This window comes from Mauremys reevesii, linkage group 25 (assembly GCF_016161935.1).
Source record: "Mauremys reevesii isolate NIE-2019 linkage group 25, ASM1616193v1, whole genome shotgun sequence".
NCBI lineage: Eukaryota > Metazoa > Chordata > Testudines > Geoemydidae > Mauremys > Mauremys reevesii.
In genome coordinates this window covers 10,837,990-10,854,997 of record NC_052647.1, presented here as the reverse complement: position 1 = coordinate 10,854,997, position 17,008 = coordinate 10,837,990, and the positions used below count along the sequence as shown (strand labels likewise).

General features: G+C 60.5%; 3 protein-coding genes across 4 annotated transcripts; 1 reads left to right on the top strand and 2 right to left on the bottom strand.

The window, feature by feature from the left end:
- The first annotated feature begins 180 nt into the window (after positions 1-180).
- On the top strand, positions 181-11,539 carry WDR83 (WD repeat domain 83). 2 transcript variants are annotated; one of them, XM_039514448.1, is made up of 10 exons: positions 181-1,075; positions 6,356-6,634; positions 7,081-7,201; positions 7,609-7,714; positions 8,284-8,332; positions 8,466-8,592; positions 8,920-8,987; positions 9,772-9,880; positions 10,250-10,364; positions 10,460-11,539. In XM_039514448.1, exons 2-10 carry the CDS (start codon positions 6,532-6,534, stop codon positions 10,613-10,615), a joined length of 954 nt encoding a protein of 317 aa, XP_039370382.1. In that variant the 5' UTR covers positions 181-1,075; positions 6,356-6,531; the 3' UTR covers positions 10,616-11,539. The 2 variants fall into 2 exon arrangements, with proteins under 2 accessions (XP_039370382.1, XP_039370381.1); XM_039514447.1 differs by lacking the exon at positions 181-1,075 and adding an exon at positions 5,753-5,893.
- On the bottom strand, positions 1,165-5,703 carry WDR83OS (WD repeat domain 83 opposite strand). The gene is made up of 4 exons (XM_039514449.1): positions 5,575-5,703; positions 3,530-3,635; positions 2,119-2,216; positions 1,165-1,383 (listed from the first exon to the last, which is right to left on the bottom strand). Exons 1-4 carry the CDS (start codon positions 5,622-5,624, stop codon positions 1,317-1,319), a joined length of 321 nt encoding a protein of 106 aa, XP_039370383.1. The 5' UTR covers positions 5,625-5,703; the 3' UTR covers positions 1,165-1,316.
- On the bottom strand, positions 10,664-16,441 carry DHPS (deoxyhypusine synthase). Its single transcript, XM_039514446.1, has 10 exons — positions 16,294-16,441; positions 15,485-15,709; positions 15,040-15,204; positions 14,688-14,809; positions 14,177-14,273; positions 13,631-13,717; positions 13,049-13,154; positions 12,575-12,678; positions 12,231-12,356; positions 10,664-12,110 (listed from the first exon to the last, which is right to left on the bottom strand). The coding sequence occupies exons 2-10, from the start codon at positions 15,686-15,688 to the stop codon at positions 12,015-12,017; spliced, it is 1,107 nt and encodes a 368-aa protein (XP_039370380.1). The 5' UTR covers positions 15,689-15,709; positions 16,294-16,441; the 3' UTR covers positions 10,664-12,014.
- Between the last annotated feature and the right edge of the window lie 567 nt (positions 16,442-17,008).

Sequence of the window (17,008 nt, the reverse complement as noted above, 5' to 3'; positions counted from 1 at the left end):
CAACATTCCCATGCTCCCCCCAGTCCCCACACCTCCGGGCCCCGCACCAGCCCCAACATTCCCATGCTCCCCGGTCCCCACACCCTCGGGCACCGCCACCAGCCCCACACCCCCATTCCCATGCTCCCCAGTTCCCGCCCCAGGCACCGCCACCAGCCCCCTAAACCCCCCGGTCATTCCCATGCTCCTCCCAGCTCCCACACTTGGCCCCAGCCCCCATCTAAGGCACTGCCACCAGCCCCCACAACCACCCCGACATTCCTATGCCCTCTCCCCGCTCTCACAACCCCCCCCTCCACCTTTGCCCCCTGCCCATGGACACTTGCCTGAGCTCCCACAAAATCCCACCTCCATCTATCTCCCTCCCAAAACTGACTCCCGCCTTTGACAGCAGGCCTGAGGGCAGGGAGTGGGGCGGGCTGGGGCAACCACCTCCCAGGGGGCCAGTCTCTAGGGGATGCCTCCAGAGAGCCAGTAAGGGGCTCCCGCATTGGCGGGCACCATGGCCTGGAGTGAATCTCTCAGGGAGCTGAGGCTGGCCCCTTTGTGTGGGGATGGGGGCCAGCTGTGCTTTGCGCTGTCACCAGGAGCATTGAGGGCTGGAGCGAGGTTTGCACGGCCCCACCCCTCCGTCCACATGCCTGCTGAATCTGAAGCTTCAGCCCTTTCCCGTGAAACGGTGCAAGTGCTTCCTAAGAACCACGTTCTAGGCTCAAGCCCCCGGCCTTTCGCTGCTGGCCTGGGACGGGAACTACAGCCAGCAGCGTCCTGGTGGTTTGAAGCTAAAGTGTGTATTGATCTAGTGCTGGTGAAAAAGTGCCAACAGAACGAACCTCTGAGACTAAAGTCCTCTGTCCACAGAGCAGATGCAGCATGGGCTGGGGCCAGCTTAAGCTTCCTCCGATGCCGTCTTCCCAGTGGGTGAGGACCCCACCCAGCAGACAGCAATCTCTGTGGCCTAGTCAACACTTGGCCTCTGTACTGTCAACAAGTCAGTTAGTGCCAGTCATGGTGAATTATTTTTACAAAGCGGACCCTTGGAAACTGGACTGAGACCCACAAAATATCAGAGACGGTGAGTACTTTCAGCCCCTATGAAACTGGTGACAAAGAGACAAAAGGCATCATTCTATGTGCACACAGATTGTTTTTTTAAACCAAAGCTCCTACAGCAACAACCCATTTAATTTGATAGCCGAGTGTTACAACACACCGCTTGTACAAACAGATGGTTCTAGTGTGTGAATCCTTCCTCTCCCCCGACAGTGTCTCTCTGGGATTTGCAAGAAGGAGTTGTGCAATGAGCTGTAATCTCTTCACCAAGGCGGGGACATGGGTTGGGGATTCTGTAGATAGGACATCACCACAGCAGAGATAGACAACCTGAATCCAGAGGAAGAAAATCAATCATTTTAAAAACCAACCAACCATGAGGTTTTTTATTATTTCAATATCCACCGTCATGTCTGGGTCTTGTACAGCACTAGCATGTTGGTGAACAATTCCCAGGGATTCCAAAGTACTTGCTTTCTCAACCATGCATGCAAGGATTGCTCACCCACACAGAAATGGCGCCACCTCTACGGTGGAAGGGAGCAGCTGCTTAACATCAAACACTGTACCAGTTTTTGACAAAAGACTAATTTTAAATCCAGCTGGAACTGCAGTGTAGGTATTTAAGGAAACAGACTGTAGATTCCAGAGTTGGGTTCACAGCTCAGCTTTTAGGAAAAGATGCTGTGGAATTTAATATCCAAGAACGAATGAGACCTTGCTTTTACATCTCATTCAAAAAATGGCACCTCCAACAGACTAACCCTCTATCACCAAAGCATCATGCTGGGGCACTGGTTTGTTGCTGACTAGGATGAAGAGTGCTCGGTACTAATCACCAACACCATTTTATCCCCATTTTACAGATGGAGAAACCAAGGCAGCAGGAAAGTGTCAAAGTACAAAATCATGCAGTTTAAGTGGCAAAGTTGGGCACAGAACCCAGAAGTTCTGGCTTCTACTCCTCTGCTCTAACCACAACACAGACAGGCAGGCACATTCGGACGTACATCTTCGATTCACATGGTCAGTGAATAAGATGGTTAAAGGGAGACAATGACTCACATGAAGCTGCTCATCATCTGTTTGGTGTCCTCTGAGCTTCTGGAATTGGCAAAGCTAATGAAGGAGCAATAGACAGCAATCCAAGCACACCACTTCAGCTAGAAACACAGAGGAACTAATTTGAGAGCCTCAAAGTGAGCACTTATGGGATCTCTCAGGATCTTCAATATCTAATAACACCGGGCAAGTCTCAGAGCTCTTTAAAACATTCATTAAACAAAGATCACAGTCCCTGCTCCCTTGTGAAGTTAGTATCAGCACCATTTCCCTGAATCGCCCAAAGTCACACGGCGAGTCAGTAGCAGAGCTGGGAACAGGACCCCGAAGTCCTGGCTTCCAGTCCCCTGATTTAACCATTAGGACACACTCCCTCCTCCAGCCAGGAAGAGACCACTAGAGCCTTGATTCCCTTTTCTACCCACTAAACAGCCAGGAACAGAAGTAATGACTCCTCCTCTTCCAATCCTATTTCAGTGCAATGGCTTACACCACTCTAGGCCTCCCCCTCTTCCATCCCCCAAATCATTTCACATAGGGAGGCTGTGGAATCCCTGTCACTGGAGGTTTTTAAGAACAGGTTAGACCAGTGGTCACCGCTGGGGCAGCTATCTATGCCCACGCACTGGCCCGTGGACAAGCATCCGCCGAAATGCCACCGAAAAGCGGCAACATCAAGAGGCGTCGCCACCAATTTTCGGCGGCATTTCAGCTGCGACGCCTCTTGACATTGCTGCTTCTCGGCGGCATTTTGGCGGATGCTTGTCCACCAGCCACGGTCCTCGGTGGCTCGTCGTCCAGCACCCACCAGACGAAAAAGGTTGGGGACCATTGGATTAGACAAACGTTTGTCAGGGATGGTCTTGGCATACTTAATCCTGCCTCAGTGGGCGGTGGGGAGATGCACTATGGGCATGTCTACACTGTAAAGAAAAACCTGCGGCACTGAGTCTCAGAGCCTGGGGCACTTGACTCAGGCCCACGGGGCTTGAGCTGCAGGGCTAAAAATGGCAGCGTACACATTCCCGCTTGGGCTGGAGCCCGGGATCTGAAACCTGCCAAAGCAGGAGGGTCTTGGAGCCCAGGCTCCCACCTGAGTGGGAACGTCTGCACTGCTGTTTTTAGCCCTGCAGCCGAGCCAGCTGATCTGGTGCTGAGACGCGGTGCCTTGGGTTTGTCTTTGCAAATATATACACTGGGTGACCTCTTGAGGTCCCTCCTTGCCCAGCATTTCTAGGACTCTGTGGAAGAGCAGCCAGTTGGTTGGGGGAACAGGCACGGTGAGGCTATGGAGTGCTACAGCGCCCAGCTGCACAGGTGTCCTTTATAATAAAGAGCATGCAGCTCATGTTTGCTTTGCCCTAGAAGGCATCTTACCCACGCAAGATCTAATGTTCATTCCTTTCCTGCTCACCTTAAGCATTAAGCCGCACATGCTGAAAATCATCCCCAACAGGTTCATGTAATCTGGAGTGGGATCTTCCAGCGTGGGGTTGTTCTCTGTAGACGGAGGCTTGTACCTACAAAGCAAGTGTGCAACAGCATGTTACGAGAGAGAGACGGGAGTGTTAACTCACGCTTGGAAACTATTAGCCCTCTTCTCCACAGGTAACATGAAGATAAACAAGGATCTGTGGGGCTGTGGAATGGGATTAGGGGCCTTTCATCTCCAGGTTCCTGGTATCAGTCAAGCCCTAGCTCAGGCAGACTTGGTGGCTCAGGGTGGGGATGAGGAATCCAACACGGGGGCTTTCTCATCTAGGGGACTGGCTCATATCCACCCCCAGGCCTGAGCAGCTTAGCACAATCAGGGAATGAGCTATGGAGCCTTTCACCTCTAATAACCAGGTGTAATGCAGGTAGAGAGAGTCAGTCCCATCTGAGGTCTGTTCTGGGGCTGTGGGAAATGTGTTGGCAGGTTTCCGGTTGGTTGCTATTGGCAAGAGGGGGGACTAGGGAACAAGAATAACCTGGGGTGAGAGGTGCCAGTATCTCCAGTTCCCTCCTCTCTGCCAGAAGACTGTCACCCATAACCCTCCAACAACTGGCCTGATTCCTACCACCCACCCCTTAGGGATTCCGCTGGGTAACCCCACCAGATATAGACCCCATAGCGATCACTCACCCCTCGGGGTCCTGCTGGGAAACCCCACCAGATACAGACCCCATAGTGATCACTCACCCCTTAGGGATTCCGCTGAATACACACCCCATAGCGATCACCCCTTTCCGTTTAACAGGACAATTTGCCCCCACCCTGAGGCTTAGGCTATCAAGGGGCTGCCAAGTGGAGCTCGCTGTCCAGACATCCCTCAGGGGCACGCTTCAGCGTTCCCTATGGGGCAGCACTGTGGCCTCATTATGGGGACCCCGAATCATAGAATCTCAGGGTTGGAAGGGACCTCAGGAGGTATCTAGTCCAACCACCTGCTCAAAGCAGGACCAATCCCCAACTAAATCATCCCAGCCAGGGCTTTGTCAAGCCTGACCTTAAAAACCGCTAAGGAAGGAGATTCCACCACCTCCCTAGGGAACCCATTCCAGTGCTTCCCCACCCTCCTCATGAAATAGTGTTTCCTAATATCCAGCCTAGACCTCCCACACTGTAACTTGAGCCCATTGCTCCTTGTTCTGTCAACTGCCACCACTGAGAACAGTTGAGCTCCATCCTCTTTGGAACCCCCTTCAGGTAGTTGAAAGCAGCTATCAAATCCCCCCTCACTCTTCTCTTCTGCAGACTAAACAATCCCAGTTCCCTCAGCCTCTCCTCATAAGTCATGTGCTCCAGCCCCCTAATCATTTTTGTTGCCCTCCGCTGGACTCGCTCCAATTTTTCCACATCCTTCTTGTAGAGCGGAGCCTAAAACTGGACACAATACTCCTGATGAGGCCTCACCAGTGCTGAGTAGAGGGGAATGATCACATCCCTCGATCTGCTGGCAATGCCCCTACTTATACAGCCCAAAATGCCGTTCGCCTTCTTGGCAACAAGAGCCCACTGCTGACTCCTATCCAGCTTCTCGTCCACTGTAACCCCTAGGTCCTTTTCTGCAGAACTGCTGCTTGGCCACTCGGTCCCCAGCCTGGAGCAATGAATGGGAGTCTCCCGTCCTAAGTGCAGGACTCTGCACCTGTCCTTGTTGAACCGCATCAGATTTCTTTTGGCCCAATCCTCTAATTTGTCTAGGTCCCTCTGGACCCTATCCCTGCCCTCCAGCGGATCTACCACGCCTCCCAGTTTAGCGTCTTCTGTGAACTTGCTGAGGGTGCAGCCCCCGCCACCCTCCAGATCATTAATGAGGATATTGAACAAAACCGGCCCCAGGACCGACCCTTGGGGCGCTCAGCTGGATACCGGCTGCCAGCCAGACGTGGAGCCACTTAACGTAACGCGCCCTCTACACACGCCCCCCCGGCAGCCCAGCCCAGCCCCGCGCAACCCGGCCCGGCCCCGCTCACCTCAGCACCTTGTTGGGCCGCCGGGGGTCCGCCATGCTGTTGCTGGACATGCTCCCGGGGGGCGCGGATCGGTGTAACACCCCGAGCCCCGGAGCAATGGTTCCGGAGAACCCCCTTCCCCCGTCCCCGAGCCGGACCCCACGGGGGACGGGCAGGGGACGAGGCGGGGCCGACAACGAGCTCTGCCCCCCCCCCCTTCCACCGCGGCGGGTTTCGGCTCAGCGCAGGCGGGGCCGAGGGTGGGCGGAACCAAGGGAGCCGGAACCTGCGGGGACGGGGGACGGGAATGGGAGCCGGACACGGAGCCCCCTCTCCCCAGGTACAGCGTGGGGGAGAGGGAAGGGGGGGTGAGTGAGACTGATAGGCTGGGGGGGGCTATAGGGGGCTCGGGAGCCTATGGGGGGATGAGTGAGCCTGTGATAGGCTGGGGGGGCTATAGGGGGCTCGGGAGCCTATGGGGGGATGAGTGAGCCTGTGATAGGCTGGGGGGCTATAGGGGCTGGCAGGAACGGGGGGAGGGGTGGGTTATAGGGGCTCTATAGGTGCAAGGCTGGGGAGGCCATAGGGGGTGGGTTGAAGGACGCTGCACGCAGCTCTGTAGGGGGTGGGTACTGGATGGCTCTAAATGTGTGCAGCTCCCTGGGTCTTAATAGGATCACCCCTGTGTCCCCCCGACCCCCCCAGGCTGCGCATCAAACCCAGCCAAGGGGGTTGGGTTTTCCTTTTCCCTGCCTCCTGTGGCAGCAACAGCCACCAAATCACTTTCCTGTCGTTCCCTTAGCCAGGACGGCACTAGCTTGTGAGCGAGTAACTCCAGCCCCCAGGGAGACACCCCTCAAGCCGGAGTCTGGTGAGAGATTTGTAACCCGCCCCAGCTGACCCCTGTGGTGTCACATCACCCCAGCCCCACGCTCGCAGAGTCCAGATCTCTCCGATTTAGCCACCGTAGGTCCCATCATGGCGTTTCCTGAACCGAAGCCCAAGAAGCCAGAGCTGCCCAAGAAGCTGGTGCAGAATCTGGAGTGCAAACAGGGAGCGGTCAGGGCAGTGAGGTTTAATGGTGAGTGTTTCCTCACGGGCCCCATGAAGTGAGGCAGTGGGGTCTAGTGGGTTGAAATGAGGGCCAGGACTCCTGGACTCTGTTCTCAGCTCTGGGAGGGGAGTGGGGTCAAGTCAATGAAGTCAGAGCCGTGTGGGACATTTAGAGCCCTGTTGATGCCAGCAGATGTCAAGAGTCCAGACTATTGTGTTGCTTATTGTTGTGTCCTGGTGGGAATGAGGGGAGGGTGTGTCTTAGTGGAGATCTGCCCTTAGTTTCTTCCATCATGGGGGGGCGGCTGGGCGAGCATACATGGAGGAGTGGGACTAGCAGGGAGCCATGCAGAGCAAGAGGACAGCTGTGGGGTGGAAATGCTGGATGTGGGGCTGGTGCCTCTGTGGGGCAGGCACAAGCTGTGGTGCTGCTACGCTGTCCCCTTGCATCATTCTCTGTCCTGTCTCCCGCAGTGGATGGAAACTACTGTCTCACCTGCGGAAGCGACAAGTCCCTGAAGCTGTGGAACCCCCACAAGGGGACCCTCCTAAAGACCTACAGTGGCCATGGCTACGAAGTGTTGGATGCGGCTGGGTAAGGGCAGGGGACGGACTCCACTTCTCTCGTAACCCCAGGGACTTCAGGATCAAAACCGCTTTAGAGTGTTTGGCATTCAAGTGGTTAGAACAGGTGGGGAAGGGTATTGGCGGAGGCGGAGTGAGGACTCCGGGGTTCTGTCCCCAGCTCTGGGTGGGAGTGGTTTCTAGTGGGTTATGCAGGAGAGACACTGGAAGTCAGGACTCCTGGGTTCTATGATGTCACTGATTTGCTGTGTGGCACGTCCCCCCTTGTGCCTCAGTTTCCCCCAGCCATAAAACGGGGACAGCTACGCCGACATGCCAAAGGGATGCAAAGCCTCGTAGATGCGCGTCTGTAACCTCGCGCTGCGTAGTCAGATCCCCACGGTAATGCCTAACCTTGTCTTCCTGCTTCCCCCACAGCTCCTTCGATAACAGCCAGCTCTGCTCCTGCGGGGCCGACAAAACGGTCGTCCTGTGGGACGTAGCCAGTGGGCAGGTGATCCGCAAGTTCAGAGGTCACGCGGGGGTGAGGCCCATTTGGTTACTGCAGTGCTGCCTGGGTTGGGGGTGCCGCAGGCTGCTATCAGCCAGCCTGCTACGTGTGGGGAATGACTTGGCTGGGTGTGTGGAGGGGCCGGGGGAGGCCCAGCTACTCTCTCCCTGTCCCACTGGGACTTAACGCAAGTTACAGATGTAGCTGGGTGCCCCATCACTTCTGACATCAGTCCGGGGAGGCTCCCTTGCTTTCAGCCAGTGGGGGTGACCGATGGCGGCCTTAACCCTTCCTGCTACCAGGGTGGGGACTGAATCGAGGTGGTGCTGCCTAGAGGGGCGCCCGGAGAGGTGCAGCACCTGAGTGTGGGCACGGGGAGGGTGATAGGACGGTGAAGCAGCTCGGGGTCATGTTGAGTTGCTTGTTGGGAGGGGAGATGGGGGGCTGTTGGGTGTTCAGGAGGGGGTGAGGGGATCAGTGTGGCTTAGGGGGAGATTGTTCGGGGAATGGCCCAGCGACCGCAGGGAGAGCACTCGAGGGCCACGCCCCGTGCGCTGAACTTGGCCCCGGCTGGCATTTCTGACCTGTCTCTCCGCCCACAGAAGGTGAACTGCGTGCAGTTCAATGAGGAGGCCACCGTGATCCTGTCGGGTAAGCAAAGCGGTTCCCAAGCCCCAGCTGACTCGTTGCGGGTCCTTAAGGAACTCTGGGGTCTGGCAGGGCTCCATCCGGCCAGGGATTTGCCCAGGCTGTTCCTCCGAATCTGCGCTGTGCTCTCTCCTAGGCTCAATTGATTCCAGCATCCGCTGCTGGGACTGCCGCTCCCGCAGACCCGACCCCATCCAGATCCTGGACGAAGCCAAGGACGGGGTGTCCAGCCTGAAAGTGTCGGATTACGAGATCCTCTCTGGGTGAGGGGCGCTCCGCTGGGGCAGGACGGGGCCGGCCCCTGCAGTTCACCTGTAGACCCAAGCGTGAGTTAGACCAGCCAGAGCCCCCAGGGCACAGACCAAAGAACCTTCACCAGGGTAGGGAGAGGCAGGTAACCTCCCCCACCAGGGCTGTGCAGCATCACGTTTGACCCTTGTGGGTTGCCGTATGCGGGAAAGGAGCTGGTTCAGAGGCTCGACTGCCCTCTCCTCCAGCTACATTCCCAGGAGCGCCCCAGCTGGGCCTGGGTGGTGTGTGCATCACAGCCTCTGTACTTGCCCTGTAACCCCTCCCCGTTGCCCCCCCAGCTCTGTGGACGGCCGCGTCCGGCGCTACGACCTGCGCGCAGGGCAGCTGTACTCGGATTACGTTGGAAGTAAGTGAGAGGCCACGGAGCCAAGGCCAGAAGGGGGCGTGGTGATCATCTGGGCTGACTTCCTCTATGGCCCAGGGTCCATTCCTGCTTGTAGGAAACATCCTGCCAGGGAGAGCGAATCCCCCAAAAGATCCCCCCACCGCTGCCTGACACCAGGTGCCCTGGGGGAGGGGAGGTTGGCTTGGCTGATTCAGGGGTAGGGAATAGCCTCTAGGGGACGCCAGTTCCAATGCTGCTCCAACCTGGGAAACAAGCTGTCAGGGAATGACACCCAGGGCCCTTCCCCGCTAGGGGCGCTGGCTCCAATCCAGCCCTAGGGTGGGGCTGGCTGGCTGCAGGGTGGTTCACTGGCTTTGATCTGGTCCCTGGGCAGGGGGCTGGCTGGCTGAGGAGTGGGGGAAATGGGGGGCTGGCTCTGATCGGGGGCTTGCGGGGTGGAGGAAAGGGGGGGCTGGCTGCCTTGCGGGGGGGGGGAAATGGGGTGCTGGCTGGAGGAGTGAGGGAAATGGGGGGCTGGCTCTGATCCAGGGTTTGAGGGGTAGGGGAAATGGGGGGCTGGCTCTGATCCAGGGTTTGAGGGGTAGGGGAAATGGGGGGCTGGCTCTGATCCGGCCCCCAGGTAGGGGGCTGGCTGGTGGGGTGGGGAGGAATGGTTCACTGGTGCTGATCTGTCCCCACAGCGGAGGGGGGGGGGGGGCCGCTGGCTGGCCTTTTACCCAGCACCCCCCTCTGTGCCAACTCTTAGTTTCCGCCACCTCCAGCATCTGCTGCTGTGTCCCTGCAGGCCCCGTCACCAGCGTGTGTTTCAGCAAGGACGGGCAGTGCACGCTGGCTGCCAGCCTGGACTCCACCCTGCGCCTGCTGGACAAGGACACCGGCGAGCTGCTGGGAGAGTATGTCACCCGCCCCCCCTCCCCCCCGCACACAGAGCTGGGGCTCAACACGGGGGCTCAGCCAGCCCCAGGCCCCTTGTTGCACAAGAGTCTCACTCTCAGGGGCAGCCCTCCCTGAGTCTGGGGTCTTAGACACAGACACTGCCTGCTGCGGGGGTGAGCAACTGACTGAGTCCCTCCCCCGCCCCAGCTCCTCCAAGGTATTTAGGCACCTGCCTCTGAAATCCAGGGCTGCTGCTCAGCGCACAGGGGCCCTGCACACAAGGAAAGGTGGCTTCGGGCCAGCCTGGGGTGTGATCCAGGGGGGTACAGCAGGAGGGGTTCCCCATTCTCCCCCGTGCAGACCCCGGCTGGTCTGTTCCGCTCTAGGTACACCGGCCACAAGAACACAGCCTACAAGCTGGATTGCTGCCTGAGCGAGAAGGACACGCACGTGGCCAGCTGCTCGGAGGACGGGAAGGTGTATTTCTGGGACCTGGTTGAGGTGAGTCTAGCCTGCAGCAGGCAGAGGCCCCACTCCCTGCCCTGGGGATCAGGCCCCTGGGTCCTTCTCACTGGGGGTCTTTTCTCCCCCCGCAGGGCTCCCTGATGCTGAGCCTGCCCGTCGGCAGAGGCGTGGTCCAGTCCCTGTCCTTCCACCCCAGCGAGCCCGCCCTGCTCACGGCCACCGAGGGGCACGTGCAGTTCTGGAGGGAGGAGACCCACACAGCAGAGGAGCAGCCGCCGGCCTGCTGAGCTGGAGCATCGGGCGTCCCTCCAGCCAATCACACACACACACTCAGCCTTGGGGCAGCTGCTTTATTGAGGTCTGTCTCTGAGGGGGGGCAGCCAGGACAGTATGGGGGGCAGCAGCAGCGAGCCCCAGAGCATGCGGGGGGAAGGGGGAGGGTGAGCCCGACTTCTCGCCCTACACAGCAGCTCAGGGCCCAGCCATGCAGGAGTCCTGGGCCTGCCCGGCACCACTGACCCTACAGCCCCCTCTAACCGCCTGGTCCCCCACCATCACCCCCCGGGGGCATCTGGACACAACCACAACGGGCTCAGAGGGTGGGGACACTTCAGAAGACTTCAGGGGACCCCCCCCCCCCCACCAGGCCTCTAACCATCATCCATCTGGGGCTTTGTTTTTTTTAAATCTTCCTCAAAATCTATCCCCCAGGGCCCAGCACCAGGCGTCCTTTCCATCGGTCAAGTACCCCGCAGTCACCCTCCGTTCCAGCGAGGGCACGACCAGCGCCCCGCGAGGAAACTGACACCTGGGCACCAGCCTCAGGCAGGAGCGAAACTCTGTTTTCCCTGTGGGAGCCAGAGCTCAGCGCTGCCGGGCGGTTCCCTCTCCACTGCAAAAAGGGGGTGTTGGTAGCGCAGGTTAGAACCGACGCGCCCCGGCTCTCCCCAGGGGGGCCCAGCTCCCATCCCCCCAGGCTGCCCTCGCGACAGGGCTCTGGTAGCCTGCGCCAGGGGCGTTCCCCCCTCTAGGGCGCCAGGCACAGGACATGCAGCAGCGCAGCCGCTGATGTTAACGGGGGGGCGGGGAGCTGCTCGCCCACGGTGCAAGCCGGCTGGCTGGCTCGTCGCTGCTAACACCGCTGGGGCAGTGCAGTGGGATGGGAGCGCAGTGGTTCCTTCCCAAAAGCTGAATAAAAAAATCATGTTTAACACGTGCCATGCGTCAGCGGGTCCCGGCCTAGCCCTGCTACTCCAGCCACGAGTCCACGGGGCCCAAGGCGGGTGGGGAGGGGCAGCTGCCAGGCTCTGCCAACCCCCTGGGGGGGAGCTGGTCACAACCCTGCCCTCACCTAAGGCCTCAATGCACCGAGCTTCACAGCCCCTGAGGGCGGGCCAGGCCACCCCCATTCGACAGCAGAGCCGGGACGAGAATCCAGGAGTCCTGACGCCCAGGCACGCCCCAGCCCTTGTGAATTCGGAAGCCAGACCCTCCCCCCCTTCCCTGGGATCCCAGCACAGCCCTGGGGCAGAGGCTGGGGGGTGGGTGCAGTCTCTGGTGACGGGTGGGGGAGAGGGGAAATTGGGCTTGGGTATGAGCCCATTTGTTCCTGGGGCCTAGGACTCCCCTCCCCATCCGGACTCCCCCCGCTGCGGCCCAGTCCGGGGCCCTGCTGGGCCGGGGGTCTCAGTCGCGCTGCTTCTCGGAGGCAAAGGCGCTGGCTTTCTGGGCGAAGGTCTCAGCCACCAGCAGCGGGAAAACCAGGGAGGCGTCGGCGTAAACCTGCCACCGGGAGAGCGACCAGGGACATGAGTGCAGGCACCCAGATCCTTCACCCCCCCCCCCAATCCCTCCAGCTCCCCATCCCCCAAACCCAGCCACCCTCCAGCTCCCCACACCCACCTTCACCGGCTTGGCGTCCATGCGGATCTTCCCCCAGGACACCGCCTCGTCCGGCCGGGCCCCCGAGTCGGAGCCGTCGAACTCCTGTGCCGTGTTCACGTAGACGGCGTAGTCGGCCCCGTTCCTCTGCAAGGCGGAGAGAGAGGGAGCGTGACCCCAGGGCGGGTTTCTCCCAGCCCCCTCCCCAAGCGTGACAGGGGGAGGGAAGGTGCAGTTCGAGGTGAAAAATTTACTCCCCCAAATGTGCTGTAGCTTCAGCTCCAACACTCGACGCTTAGATCCACCTGGGTTAACACACACGAGCCCAGGCAGCAGGATGCACCCACCCACCCACCATCCCTCACCATCAGGTTGGCATTGGCGATGTGGTGTTTGACCAGCCCCCCGCCCAGGATGATCATGCCCGTCTGCTTGGCGAAGATGGCCTGAGTGTTGATCAGCCGCAGATCTGCCGAGAGAGAGAAAGAGACACACCACGGTGACCCCCTTCTTCCTGCCGCTTGCTCCCACCCAGGGGGAGGACCCAGGAGTCCTGCCCCGCCCCCTCCCCTGCCTTAACCATTAAATCCCACTGCCCTCCCCGAGCTGGGCTAGAACCCAGGACCCCTCTGTACCGTGTTTGGGGTGGGAGGTCTCAGCAGGGGGACGATCTCTACGCTCTGCAGTAATGTAGAGGGGGTTCCCCCCCCGCCACTAGAAATCCCCCCAGCACTGCCGGGATTGGGCCTGTGATCCCTGCCCAGTCTAAAGCAGGGGGGCGCTGAGCAATCAGGACACTGCAGAGAAAGGCCCATGCCTGGGGGGAAGGAGAGAATCACCTTCCACAATGTCCAGCACCAGCCCAGGGTTCTTGTAGGAGTGGAAGAAGATCATGTCCCCCAGGGATCCGTCCGTCAGGGCCGGGCTCAGCACCGGGATGTTGTTCTGCAAAGGGACACACGAGTGGGGCAGGGAGTGTGGGGCGGGGAGTTTGGGTTAGTTCCGCCTATGGCAATTGATTGGGTGGGCTGAGGGTAGAGCAGGGGGCTGGACTAGATCTCCTGAGGTCCCTTCCAACCCTAATAATCTATGATTCTATGAACACTGGGCGGGTGGGGGGTTAGACGGGGTAGCTGGGGCCATGAGGTGGGAGAGATTTGTTCCCCCCGTGGGGTGGAGGAGGGGCTGTGGATTGGCCCCCCACGTGGAAGGGCTGAAGTCCCAGGAAATAGGCTGCTGATCTCCGCCAGGGGACGTGGCAGATTTCTGAGCCATTCTCTAGCCTGTTCTTAAAGGGGCAGCGCTCACCAGCCGCTCACCCAGGCTCTGGGGGTGCTGTGTTCAGCTAACAGTCCAATCCTGGAGCCCCAGTGAGGAAACGACCGGGAGCACCCCTGAACCACAGGACCCCCCCAACTGACCTTCTGTGCCCAGTAATAGACCGATTCCGGGTTGTTTATCTCCTTGCCCAGCCGTGCGATCATCTTGGACGGGGTCCATTTCACACCCTGCAGGACCCAAGGGCCAAAGCTGTGGTGAATCCACCCCCTCCTGCCTGGGTGACGTGACCCGACCCCTGCCCTACCCCCCCAGCTCAGAGGGAGTTATCGACGTTCACCTGCTCCTCCTCACGGCTCTCCCCCTTATGGTACAGATAGGGAAACTGAGGCACAGAGAAAAGTGAGTCTCCCAAGAGGTAGAACGCAAGAGTCTTGGCTCCCAGTGCCCCACCCACCCTCTGCTCAACCCACTAGACCTCCTGCTCCATTCCCAGAGCCAGGGATAGAACCCAGGCATCCTGACTCCCAGCCCCCTTTCTCTAACCACTCCCCTCCCATCTACACATTTCAAGTATTTTGGCAGGGGGGTGGCGGGGTTGAGTAGGGATCAGGTCAGAGACTCCCAGCATCATCCCCTCCCCTGGGCCACGGCCTCCCCTGATGCTTCCCCCACCCCCTGGCTCTCACCTCCATGTTCTGCTCAGCGACCATCTGGTCCAGGATGGGCATGAGCCAGTCTTCGAACTTGCAGTAGTTGTCGTTGGGCACCAGCAGGTTCCCAATCCTGGAGAAAAACAAGCAGGTTCAGCCCCCGGCCCCCCCAAAACCAGCTGGACTCAGCCTCTCCACAAGCCTCACTCTGCCCCACGGAACAGGGAGACAGCTGGCATGTCCTGATCCCCATAGATCGGGGGGAGCAGAGAGGATCCTGGCGGAGCGGCTGGGAACAGGAGATGGAGCCTTTTACCTCTAGAGCATCAGTTCCTGACCCGCAGCCTCCCCACTCTAACCCCTAGACCCCACTCTCCTCCCAAACCAGGGACTGAACCCAGGAGTCCGAGCACCCAGCCCGCCCACCCCCACCCCCACACACTCTAACCACGAAATCCCACTGCCCTCCCAGAGAACCCAGGAGTCCTGCCTCCCAGCCGTGCACCCTCCCAGCTAGACCGGAGCAGCCCCCCCGACCCCTCTGTACCTGTTGATCCCGCTCTGCCGAAGCTCCTTCCCCCGCAGGCTGAACTCCCCCACGTAGGTAGGTGCCAGGCATTTGATGAGATCCTCTTCCACGCCACCTGCCGTGGTCACCAGCACGTCCACCTGCGTGGCACAGGGACCCCTGCCTGTCAGACCCCCCCGCCCTGGGACCCCAGTGCTGGGAGCCCCCAGCTGAAGGGTGGGGGTGGGAGGGTGGCTGCTGTTCAGGTGTCGGAGCTCAGCACTGGGGTTAAGGGGAATGGGGGGATATAGCAGCAGACTGGGTGTCAGAGCCTGGCTCCGGGAGGGGTCCTCAGGGACACAGGGGAGTGGGGTAGGGGCAGGGGCCATACCATGTTGTGCTGCACCAGGTAGCGGATGGTCTCGCGGATGCCCGAGCTGATGAGGTTGGAGGTGAAGCCCAGGAAGATGGTGCAGCCCGAGGGCTGCCGGCGGCAGGGGTTCAGGTCAGCGTGGGTCTCCTCTTCCTCGCCCAGCGGCTCCAGCTTCGCCGCGATCTGGGAACCGGAGCAGCCACATGTCAGGGGCACTCGGGTTGGGGCACTCACCCCCCCCCACAGGCACCCCAGCTACCAGCCCCCTGCCCTCTGGCTCTCGTTGGCAGCCTCAAGGAGCAAATGGACATGGAGAAACTGAGGCACAGAGCGGGGCAATGGCTTGCCAGCAGCAGAGAAGTACAGAACCCAGGAGTCCTGCTCTACCCACTCAACCCCACTCCCCTCCCACAGCCAGGCCAGAACCCAGGCGTCCTGGCTCCCAGCCTCCCCCCGTTCTCACCATCCTGTTGATCTCCTGCACCGCCTGCCCGAAGCTGGTGGCCTGGAAGCCGGTGGTGAGGTAGGACTGGAGCAGGGCGCGGTGATCCAGCCCGCGGTCGAAGTCGTAGCCCCGCACCTGCAGGCTCGCCTCGGGCAGGCCGGCGCTGGGCTTCAGCACGGCGGCCACCGCCGCGGCCGGGAACCGCTCCCCGGCGCTCTCCATGGGCCCGGCGCCGGCGCGGCTCTGCGGTGATGGGGGGGGGGGTGGTCATGGACGGGGCAGGGGCAGCCCTCGGCAGGCGCCTGAGCGAGCCCCAGTGCGAGCCCCTCGCCGCCCGAGCCTCCGCGTGAGCCCCAGGGAGCCCCGCCCCCGAGCGACCCCGTGCGGAGCCCTCCGCTCCGAGCGAGCTCCAGGGAGCCCTGCCCCGTGCGAGCCCCAGTGCGAGCCCCCCCTCGCCGCTCCGAGCGAGGCCTGCCCTGAGCCCCCAGGCCCCGAGCGACACCCCGTGCGAGCCCCTCGCCGCTCCGAGCGAGCTCCAGCCCTCCCCCGCCGCTCCGAGCATCCGCGTGAGCCCCAGGGAGCCCTGCCCCGTGCGAGCCCCAGTGCGAGCCCCCTCGCCGCTCCGAGCGAGCCCCGCCCCGAGCCCCCAGGGAGCCCCGCCCCCGAGCGAGCCCCCTCGCTCCTAGCCCCAGAGAGCCCCGCCCCCGAGCGACACCCCGTGGAGCCCTCCCGCTCCGAGCGAGCTCCAGCCCCCACCCCCGCTCCGAGCCCCCGGGAGCGCCGCAGACCCCAGCCCCGGCCCTGCCGCGCCCCCGGCTGGCTCGTACCGGCGCCTCAGGCCCCCGCTGCCGCACTCCCGGTCCTGGCCGCCGCCATGTTGACCCGGCCCGGCTACGGCAGCCCCGATGGGTCACGCGTGCGCCCCGCGTCCGTACTGCAGGACGCTGCCATCTTGTCCCTCAACCACTGCGGCGCTGGAGCCGTACGCGTGGGAGCCGCCATCTTGAACAGAAGCCGGGTACGGCGGCCCTCAAGGGTCAAGGGTCCTCCAACTCCGAGAGCCTCCTGGCAGCCCCCCTACCCCGGCCCACAGTGCACCCGTATATAGGTGCCCTATACCTAGGGATGCCAACCCTCCAGGATTGTCCTGGAGTCTCCAGGAATTAAAGATTCATCTTTCATTAAAGAGTATGTCGTGATGAAACCTCCAGGAATACATCCAACCAAAACTGGCAACCCGGTCTGTACCAGGCCAGGCTATTAAACCAGATCAGCTTCCCCTTGTGTAGACACAGGTCTGGCGCTGCTATTCCTGTATGGGAAGGGGAATAAACTAGACCAGCATAAGGCACCTTTATGCCTGTGTAAACCCTGCTCCACACTACGAGTCTAGGTCGAATTTAGCAGCCTTAGGCTCTTAACACCGATTTCTGTACTGCTCCCCGGTGAGGGGTTAGCCCTAAAATCGACCTCGCTGGGTCGAATCTGGGGTAGTGTGGACACAGTTGGACGGTATTGGCCTCCGGGAGCTATCCCAGAGTG

What these genes read in the sequence shown, in the direction of transcription:
- WDR83OS (XM_039514449.1), bottom strand. Translation starts at nt 5,624, where the DNA reads ATGTCCAGCAACAGCATGGCGGACCCCCGGCGGCCCAACAAGGTGCTG. An exon ending in CGGCCCAACAAGGTGCTGAG is followed by an intron (nt 3,636 to 5,574) that starts GTGAGCGGGGCC and finishes CTTGCTTTGTAG; the next exon opens with GTACAAGCCTCCGTCTACAG. An exon ending in CAGATGATGAGCAGCTTCAT is followed by an intron (nt 1,384 to 2,118) that starts GTGAGTCATTGT and finishes CTCTGGATTCAG; the next exon opens with GTTGTCTATCTCTGCTGTGG.
- WDR83 (XM_039514448.1), top strand. Translation starts at nt 6,532, where the DNA reads ATGGCGTTTCCTGAACCGAAGCCCAAGAAGCCAGAGCTGCCCAAGAAG. An exon ending in GGCCACCGTGATCCTGTCGG is followed by an intron (nt 8,333 to 8,465) that starts GTAAGCAAAGCG and finishes GCTCTCTCCTAG; the next exon opens with GCTCAATTGATTCCAGCATC. An exon ending in GATTACGAGATCCTCTCTGG is followed by an intron (nt 8,593 to 8,919) that starts GTGAGGGGCGCT and finishes TTGCCCCCCCAG; the next exon opens with CTCTGTGGACGGCCGCGTCC.
- DHPS (XM_039514446.1), bottom strand. Translation starts at nt 15,688, where the DNA reads ATGGAGAGCGCCGGGGAGCGGTTCCCGGCCGCGGCGGTGGCCGCCGTG. An exon ending in TCGCTGAGCAGAACATGGAG is followed by an intron (nt 13,718 to 14,176) that starts GTGAGAGCCAGG and finishes TGGGTCCTGCAG; the next exon opens with GGTGTGAAATGGACCCCGTC. An exon ending in TCGCCAATGCCAACCTGATG is followed by an intron (nt 12,357 to 12,574) that starts GTGAGGGATGGT and finishes TCCGCCTTGCAG; the next exon opens with AGGAACGGGGCCGACTACGC.